The 10,617-nt window shown below is 29.3% G+C and overlaps 1 protein-coding gene across 2 annotated transcripts; it reads right to left on the bottom strand.

Moving 5' to 3' along the window:
• Positions 1-531: 531 nt before the first annotated feature.
• On the bottom strand, positions 532-3,331 carry LOC142551262 (auxin-responsive protein IAA14-like). Of its 2 annotated transcripts, none has more exons than XM_075660398.1 (5): positions 2,930-3,330; positions 2,363-2,589; positions 2,076-2,211; positions 1,471-1,532; positions 532-801 (listed from the first exon to the last, which is right to left on the bottom strand). In XM_075660398.1, the coding sequence occupies exons 1-5, from the start codon at positions 3,160-3,162 to the stop codon at positions 764-766; spliced, it is 696 nt and encodes a 231-aa protein (XP_075516513.1). In that variant the 5' UTR covers positions 3,163-3,330; the 3' UTR covers positions 532-763. The 2 variants fall into 2 exon arrangements, with proteins under 2 accessions (XP_075516513.1, XP_075516512.1); XM_075660397.1 differs by lacking the exon at positions 532-801 and adding an exon at positions 1,075-1,124 and having other exon boundaries at positions 1,390-1,532; positions 2,930-3,331.
• Positions 3,332-10,617: the final 7,286 nt, after the last annotated feature.

The following is a 10,617-nucleotide window of genomic DNA, read 5'->3' as shown; positions in this document are numbered from 1 at the left end:
TTTAATTTATTAAAATTAAATAATAAAAATGAGTAATAATAATTTTAAAAAAATGCAAGAAAGGAATAATCACATTAACATTCACGTGGCCTTGTTCCCTCCAATAATGATCTAGTTGGTGACCAAAATAATTAATGGAAATCAATACTTTTTACTTTAGTTTTCACAAAATTTTCTAAGCCAACGTATGTATTTTATAAGACGAATCTCTGATTTGGATCATCCATGAAAAAATATTATTTTTATGCTAAGGATATTATTTTTTTATTGTGAATATCGGTAAGATTGGTCTATCTCACAGATAAAGATTCATGAAACCGTCTCACAAGAGATAAACCCAATTTTCTATGCTCTCTCTATAAATACAACATATTTGTTCCACATTTATTCGAAATTATAAGTTCCGTTCGTACAAACTACCGATTTAATTATATATATATATATATATAACTAAATTTTAATTGAATATATCACGTAAAATTTGCCCTTAAAGAGGGTGAATTTACATCAAATTAGAGGCGCTTTTAGAAAAGAAAAATGGAAGAAATTAAATAAAACAAACTAGACAATATAGATCAGTGCTGCATTGTTTCTTGTTCGTTCCACAATTCTCAAAACTATTTACTTAATTACTACAATAAAGTACAAGTTTTTTGGACACGTACCGAAAAACAAAAACAACATATAAAAAAAAACAAAAACAAAAACAAAAACAACATCGAACCAAACTCGTGCTCGATCAAACCATGCTGAACAAGTAGTTTCAGCACCTGCTCTTGCATTTCTCCACTGCTCTTGGTGCTGAATTTGAATTCCAAAAATAAAAAAAAAAAACTTTTTTAAAAAATAATCTAGCCTAATATGTTATGCATCTATATTCATGAATTTTTTTTGAAATTCAAAAAAAAAAATATATTTATTTATTATGTTATACACGACGCGTGTGCCTTGCATCTAATATTCGTTATTTGTTCATTTTCAATACTCCTACATGTATGTAATATATTATTTAGGAACTGGTCAGTATATATGTCATATAAAGACATTGTATTAAACCGAAATTAAGGAAATCATACGTCAAAATCTTTGTCACGCGAAGATTAAGTATCTAGATTTTTTTAAAACTAAACTAATTCCGAATTTTTGAAATGTATTGAAAAATAATTATTGCGAGTGGTATGTATCTTTGAACACATATATAATGGAAGGGAAGGTTTAATTTAAATTGAAGATAAAATTCTTTGGATGACACAAAATCTAAAAGCTACTAGATAAGACTAGTGGAGTGGATGAAATGAAACTCGGAACTTTTTTTAAATAAGTTGAATAATAAATTTTGATATAATATTTTTTTAATGTAAATCGATTATTTTTTGTAATTATCTTCACATATATTTGTTCCGAATTTATGATATGAATTATGCAATAAATTATTAATTAAAATATAAAAGTAGGAGAATATTAGCATACCAAGACCAATTGCTTCTGATCCCTTCATGATACGAAGGCGCTTGCATGAATCAACAAACATCCTGCACAATCATTAAATTATTATAAATTTGAATGATAAGCCTATACATACATATGTGTGTAAAAAATAACAGAGTAAGTCCATGTGAGACGGTCTCACGAATCTTTATCTGTGAGACAAGTCAACACTACCGATATTCACAATAAAAAAATACGCATAACATAAAAAGTAATATTTTTTCATTGATGACCCAAATAAGAGACCTGTCTCACAAAGTACACCCCGTGAGATCGTCTCACGCAAATATTTGTCTAAATAATATATCCTCATCGGTAATAATGAAATTATATTTATTAAAAAAAAAAAACAAGTTCATATGAACTATGAATATATTATAAATACAATTCCCCACAAATTCAAGTTCAAGATATATATATATATGTGTGTGTGTGTGTTATATTTGATCTATGTTTTTCATTGGACTTTTCAAGCGTTAACACGAACAAAAAAAAAATTTAATTAAATTAAAAGATTATAAATTTAATTATTTTAAAAATTGATCACCAAAGACTATATATATATATATATATATAAAGAAACTTACTCCCACGGTACATCACCCACGAGCATCCAGTCCCCATCTTTATCTTCATATGAGGGAACATATTCAGAGCTGTTCAGTAGATCCATCAACTTCCTCTCATTCATAAAATCTATCATTCCTTGCCTCCCATAATTACCTATATATATATATATATATATATATATATATATATATATATATATATATATTCAATTTATACTAAATATTAAACCACAAATAATTTTTTATGTATAACATCAAATTCCATGCTACCTCTGGTGAAATATGCTAAGATTAATTTGACATACCCATGGTGAAGGAACTGAACATTTTGGCCAATGCATCGGAGAGTTCCTGATAGCTTTTGTACATTTTCAAGTCCACTTTACGGAGGTACGGCGCTCCGTCCATCGAAACCTTCACGAAGGACGCCGCCCCCCCTTTCTTTTCACAAGATTCCTCGTTGTTGCTTTTCTGATTAGCCATCATATTCTTGCGGAAGGATCGCACTGGTGGCCATCCCACAACTTGGGCCCTGCATATAGAATTATTCCCTATCATGTTATTTCTGTATATTTTCATATGTTGAAGAAGCATGGGGTTGGATGACACCAAAATTATAAAAATAAACTTTATTTTTCGAAAATATGTACACTTATTTCTATATAAATGTAGGCTTGAAAATACTATGCAAAGATAAATACAGCAAAAAACATGCAAGTGATTTATCTGTGCTCCAGTTCAAGTCGGATTGCATAAATAATATTCTCCAAGAAATGCATAAAATCGTAACAAAGTACTAAAATATGCTATAAAATATCTATTTTAATACATTATTAAAGCATAAAACGTGGTTGTTTGTTTTAATTTCTTACTTGGCAGGTGGCTTGGTGAGATCCTTCGGAGAAAGCACATCCTTCTCTAGTTTTACAGTACTTTTCAAGTTCTCCTTAAGATCTGATTCATTCGACTGTAGTTTGAGTTTCAGATCAACAGTCTCATAAAACCCTCTTTTCCCATTAATATTTATGGGATCACTCTCGCCGCCACCGCCGCCCGGCAGGCCGAGACACAGCTCGGTTTCCTTGAGATTCAGGCCGACTTCCATGGATAATTCTGTCGATACAACGCTTTATCGACGTCGATAATTAATTTATTATACGCTGTCTGAATGATTCTTGAACAATATTGTGGGAATTGAGAGGGAAAGAGGTGTGCTTGGGTGAGGTTTCTTGGGTGTCTTTTGAGTTTGTAATAATAATATCAAGAAAGTGGAGAGTGTGGCTTTATGCGGATATACACATACACTTACCAATGGGATGCGCTGGCTGGGTTATCAAGATTCCACCAATCATGTATCGACAAGTATACCTTTTTTTTTTTAACTTTCACACATTTTATTAAAGAATTTAAAAAAATTGATCTTATAAATTTGTATATTTTTTTACTCTAAATTATCAAATTTTAGTCTTATTGTTTTTTCTTTCTTTTTTTGTTTGATTTTTTTATCGAAAAATACAAGATATATCAATATTTGATGAGATGTCACCAATGGGACAAAAATCATACCAAATATGTAAAAAAAAATCATTTTATTATAATAAAATGAAATTATGATTTTTTTTATTACAACACTCGCATGGAAGGGGATCGAACCTAGGGAACCGGCTAATCCGACAGGAAGTGAGACCATTGAACTACAAGCTCGGTCTCAAAATGAAATTATGATTAATGATCAAAATTATGTACAGACCAAATTTATTATATATATATATTTCATTTTTTCATATATTAAATTAAACACCAAATTGAACTGCCAAAATTTCTCTTAACCAACATGACAGGTCAATTTTGTGAGAGAGTAATTCGATTTGAATCGATCCATAAAAATTATTATTTTTAATATTAAAAATATTATTTTTTACTAGATCGACTTGATTTTGTGGATTAAATTATATAGTTTGATGGTGTTATGTAATCAAGTGCATGTTATAAAATAAAAAAAGTTACTTCATATCCCCGGAAAAAGGGATAAGAGAGCTCCTACTAGAGCGTTGCTTTGGAGTGAAATTTGTATATTATTATTATATGCATGATGCCTCAATAATTGATCCATTGCCAATAGCAGCAATTTTGGTGGTTTTCCCAATGCAAAAATTAAGCATGACTACAAGGGAACATATTAATAACAATGCCCCATCGTGGAACCATTTCCATTTTATCTTCTCCTTCAATTAAATAATGGCAAATCAAGAGTAATTGTAAAATCTGAATATTATTTTCGAAATATTTATTCATAAATATTAGGCAAAAACTTATGTGAAACGATCTCACGGGTAATATTTTGTGAGACAGATCTCTTATTTGGGTCATCCATGAAAAAATATTACTTTTTATGCTGAGAGTATTATTTTTTGTGTGAATATCGGTAGAGTTGACCCGTCACACAGATAAAGATTCGTGAGATTGTCTCACAAGAAACACACTCTAAATTTTAATTCACGATTTAAAATTTAAACTACATAAATGACCAAATAATAGAGAACAATATAAATGACCGAAATTTAGGGGTGGCAATTTCCTCCGAATCCGTTGGAGGATCCGATACCCGACCCGAATAGAAGAGGGTATGGAGGGATTTTTAGACCATATTAAATAATTGGATAATCGGGTATGGGGATTTTCGGGTTCGGGTATGGAGGCCGGTTTGACATAATCCGACCCACACCCGACCCGAATACCCGTTTAAATTTTTATATATATATATATATATATATATATATATATATATATGTATGTATATATGTATATATATAGTAATTATATTTATTTATATTAAAGATTCATCTTCTCAAATCCAAGTAAATCGGTACTTTTTCTTTTCTCTTCCCTTTTACTTTCACTTTTACGTTTCAAGGTTTTACCACACTTTTATTTTGCATTCAATTTCTTATCTTCTCCACTGGTAAGTTTATTCCATGTTTTACTTCAAAAATTGAAAAATACTTTATTTCTTGATTATGGTTCATTGTATTCCTTTTTTGTTTGCATATTTCCCAATTCATTTTAGGGTTTTTTTAACCAATTAATTTTGGGAGTTTGGAATGTACGTGACTTTGTTTTTTTATGGGTTTTGGTTTTTTTTTTAAACTTGGGCTATTTTTAATGTTTTGTTATTTTTTCTACAAAGTTTATTTTGTAAATTTTTATCATTAATAATTCTTCTTATTTTTCATTTAAATAAATTTTTAAATATTCATAACTTCATTGAAACAATTTAAATTTGAAAAAATTCAATTGTAATGATAATAGGGTATTTGGATAGGGTATGGGTATCCGATAATCCGATGGGTATGGGGATGATGATGAAATTCAATACCCGATGGGTATGGGAATGAGTATGGAGATGAATTTAATAAATGGGTATGAGGATGGATGTATGAAATCCGACCCATACCCTACCCATTGTCATCCCTACCGAAATTGTTATTTTCTTCAAGGATACGACGAGATACGAAATTCAGACTTGGAAAAAAATTATGGTTATATTCTTCTTTTATAACTTGAAATTTGATGAAAATTCCCAAGTTTCTATATAAATTTCGGATTTCTAGACCTATCTAAACAAAATTCAACTTTGAAAATCATTAGAAAAAACAAAGCTTGTATCAAAATTCATAGAATCTTCTGAGATAACGGCAAGAAGAAAATACAAATAACAATGTTACTAAAATTCCAAATATTTTCAGAGATTACAAAAAATTCGTATGAGATTATCTCACATGTCAATTTTTGTGAAATAGATCTCTTATCCGACAATGAAAAATACTATTTTTTAAAAAATATTACTTTTTGTTGCTGGTATGGATCAGATCGATCGGTCTGAGTCTGACTGATTATCTAATCTCCAAATGAGATTTTAAAAAAAAAAACCCTCAAATTTACATGACAAATCTAGCTATTTTCCCATTGAATGAAAGGGAAGTAGAGGAGTGGAATAAAGCCAAAAACAAGGGGCCAATATCGTATTAAATTGTTTGGTTAATTAAATCAAATTCCCTACACAATGAATGAGGTTGGTTAGATGTTGGAGGGAACATAGATCAGCAAACCAAGCAATGAATCCGCCAAATTATTAATATTGAAGGCATCAGATTCTGCGTGTATAATCTCTATACGTGTTCAATTATGTCACACACATCCCAAATTTTCATATTCATCGTTAATTTATTGCATGGACCAACCAAACGGCAAAAACTTGTGTGACACGGTCTCACGGATCGTATTTTGTGATACAGATATCTTATTTGGATCATCCAAGAAAAAGTTTTACTTTTTATGCTAAGAGTATTACTTTTTTTTGTGAATATCAGTAGGGTTGACCCGTCTCACGGATAAAGATTCGTGAGATCGTCTCATAATACGTTTATTTCCATAAGACGTGTCAATCTGATTCATATTAAAAATGAAAAGTAATAATTTTTGCATAAAATGAAAAAAATTTTATTAATCAGGTCGGTTGAAGATCTATATCACGTTTTAGTAATGTCTGACACCATATCAACAAATTTTCAATATTATATCATTATTTTCGGTACCATATTATAATCTTCCCGAATCTCACACATATACAAATGCCCAAGTGTTTTTGTTTTGTTTTGTTTTTTTGAAAAATAGGGCGTAATGATTTTCAGAATTTGAGGACCCATTTTCTGACTAGCGTTCGTGTGGCGCCTCTAAGTCGGTAACATAATCAACTATTCTATTTTATTATATATAATTTTCGTAAAAAATTAAAATTATAGACTGTTATTTAACTTTGGTCAGATCGAATTTAAATTCTCGTATATATTATATTTAAATTATTAAATTTAAACTCCTTGCAGTCATTAGCTTTGATATAACAGTGAAGTTTTTTTATCATTCCAAAAATACTCTTTCTTTTGCTAACTTCGTTTTTTTTTTTTAAATTTATTGAACCCAACTTTGTATTCTTCTTCTTTCTTTTTTTTTCATACAGTTTTCTCTCCAATCATATAATTTTCAAAATCGATAGCTTTCGTTTTAATTTTCTTTTTTTTTAAAAAAAAATACTTTGTTTTCTATTTTTTTCGAAACAAGCATCGCGTGTGTCATGAACTATTAATTCCGTGAAAAATCACAGCACTTTCTTTTTCGTTTCAATTTTTAATCGTTCCAATGTTTTTCATCATTATTCGATTACGGAATATAGATTAGAATGTATATTATAATTCTATTTTATCAAGTGACTATTCATCTAGCTATTATTGTATGACTTTTGACTATCTAATTAGATAATTTCAAATTCTATCTAAAATGACATTCAAAAATGGACTCAAATCGACACTTTAAATAAAGTTTGGGATGCTTTGTTGCTTTGTTTCCTAACAAGGATGAGAAGGTGAGTCTATGGAGTCATGTTTTTGGAAACATAATTTAAGGTCATCTATAGTTCCACAATTCAAATTCGCATATATTGTTAACGATCATACTTATAGAGTTTTGATATTGTGATCACCCAATGTGAGCACTTATGTGAGCATCGGCTGATGTGACGTCTGTTTATTGGTGTACATAACACATCCTCTGTAATCAATAATAATGCTCACATAAATGCCCACGTGATTTAAGGTCATATATAATTCCACAATTCAAATATGCATATATTATTATCGAGCATATTTATAGAGTTTTGATATTGTGATAACCCAATATGGACACTCATGTGAGCACCGACTGAGGTGACATCCATCTCTTGGGGTGTGTTTGGTTGATGTGATTAAATAAGGATAGATGAATAATCACATACTTATGTAATGTTTAGTTAAAATTTTAAGATATATTAATAATCATTTTGACCCGGTTTAAGACCTAATTTTATGATTAATTATTTGATTATTAATCTAACAAATTAAGTGGGATAAGTTATCAACACACCACAAATTACATTTTTATCCTCTTATCTCATTTTTTAATCACTCTAATTATTAATCATTTACTTATCCTATCACACGTATCAAACGCAGCCTTGGTGTATATGACATATCTTCAGTGGTGCTCACATAGATATATATGGTGGGTGCTCACCATCTCAAAAATCCATATTTATATATTTAAACAAAAAAATAGAAATAAATGTGCATATTTTGAGTCGTACGACAAGTCAAACAATATATTTTGATTGTTTTGTTAGCAGTGATAATTATTGCACTCAACAATCTTCTTCCCAATAAATATAGTATTTTCAATCCATGTGAATCAAACGCATGATATTGTCTCTTTTTATGTCAATTGTAAGACCGAACACTTGTTAGTACTTAATTAAAAAATATAACATGTGATAACAGTATAACTTGAATATTTTAAATGACACAACAATCTAAACACCACGTTTCGAGATGAGCCATTAATTACAGTACCCCAATAATTCAAAACACTAACTGTTTCACACAAGTCAAAATTTTTCTTCAAACCAGAAGAGCAGTTGAGACGAGCACGATAAGTTGCCCATAACAAAATATATAACTTGACTTGACTAGTGGTTCGAAATGAATAAATTAATTGTGTACGATGGCTGACCAAGTCGAATATATTATATAAACGATTCAGTAAGTTAAGCCAATTTTGATTTTACACATCTAATTTGTCACGTTTAAGTTAGTGCAATAATTTTTTCTTATGCAATCTTATTGTTTTTTCGATCGAAGTGCTAATTATATGACGTTACATATTGCTGACGTGATACTAGTTATTGTTGATGTGTTCGACGCCATGACGATATGACGTTACATATTGCTGACATGATACTAGTTATTGTTGATGTGTTTGACTCTATGACGACAACACTTCTTCATGAAAACAACTAAAATTGTAAAATAAGTAAATTTGTTGCATCAGGAGTGAACTTTTCCAAATTTAGAGGACACGAATTAATAAGTAAAATAACCCTTTTGGTCAATTAACTTGTTTTATTTTTTGTTTAAATATATTAAGTTAGTGATAATTTTTTGTCTTATTAATCTGAGTATTGACGTGATACTGAAAAATATTAATGAGACATTGAAAAATGATGATATATCTGGTGCAACGTTAGCAATTGAAACAAACATCCAAAATTTAAAAGTTTGTGTACCAAACATATATTTTGACGAGTTCATTTGTCAAAACAAAAAATGGGGCAAAGTAATAGACAAAAAAAATAATTTTTCCAAATTAAAATTAGCGAATTTATATGAAGAAATTTTCTTTTCTCCCCATAATTAACATGTATAACTCGAGACTTTTCAAATGAATATAGTGTTCTTAGTTGAACAACGAATAAGTGGAGAAAAGTATGATAAGACAAGCTACAACCATAAATAAAATAAAGAAGAAGAAATTGTATTGTACATCCATCGTGTATATTTATGTAGGTACGTTTGATGTGACACTCACCTATTGAATGTACAATTTTGATATGTTTCATCACATCCAATAGGCGAATAACACTTTAACAATACTCATATATGTGTACATGTGAATGTACATCATATCAAAACTATGTATATATTTTTAAAAAATAGCCCTACTTCCCTGTGTATTGACATACATGGGAAATGACTATTTATAAAAAAAAATGCGCACATAGTAGAATATTTTTAAAAAGTTCCCCATAAAAGAAATCTTTAATAAATTTGGAAAATTTTGGCCTATCAAACTTTATATTTTTAGTAATAAGAATTATATAGATTATTTACACTACCATATATATTCAAACATTATCATGACATTATTATTCTCAAAAAATTTCTAAAAATCATCTTGTTAATTGGCTGAAACCAATTTACATAATCGAATCATGATTTTTGGGCATATAACTATTTACTTGATCAGACACATATAAAATTGTATTTTTTGAAATTTCGGTATTATTGTAAATACTAATAAATTCAAAAATATTAAATAATACATGATATTCGAAATTATCAAGCCAATAAATGCATTAAATTTGAAAATTCAGTAAAAGATAATCAATAATTTCAAAATTTAGGCTAAGATGTCAATAAAATTTTGAAGAAAATATTACATGCAAAGTAGCTTTTGCTCAACAAGAAAGTTAGTAAATTCAATACAGTCTATATACGTCGTGAATCTGAATAAGAAAGCACTACATGTTCAACCATCAAAGCCAATACATAATTTAGAAAATTGTATATAATTGGGGAGCAATTTTTCAAAATTGTGAAGGAAATACGTATGGAAGAAATATATCGAAATTATAGAAGAAATATCAATCAAATTATGGTAAGATTTGTACATCACCACCTATAAATACCACACTTATGCCATTCGAAACTTTCATCATTCCATCACTCAATATTTTTGAAATTATCTCTCAAGTGCTGTCAAACTTTTGATCCAAAGTTTTGTCAAGTATTGAAGTGCTGCCGAGACGATGTCCGAATACCGGCGGAAATTCTTCAAGGATTTCGAACGAAGCCACCCATCTTCACGTTTTAATCAAGTTTGAATTCGTTTTTGTTGTTTTAGAAAAGTTTCGTAT

This window comes from Primulina tabacum, chromosome 7, assembly GCF_025594145.1.
Source record: "Primulina tabacum isolate GXHZ01 chromosome 7, ASM2559414v2, whole genome shotgun sequence".
Lineage (NCBI taxonomy): Eukaryota > Viridiplantae > Streptophyta > Magnoliopsida > Lamiales > Gesneriaceae > Primulina > Primulina tabacum.
This window is presented reverse-complemented; position numbering and strand designations above follow the sequence as displayed.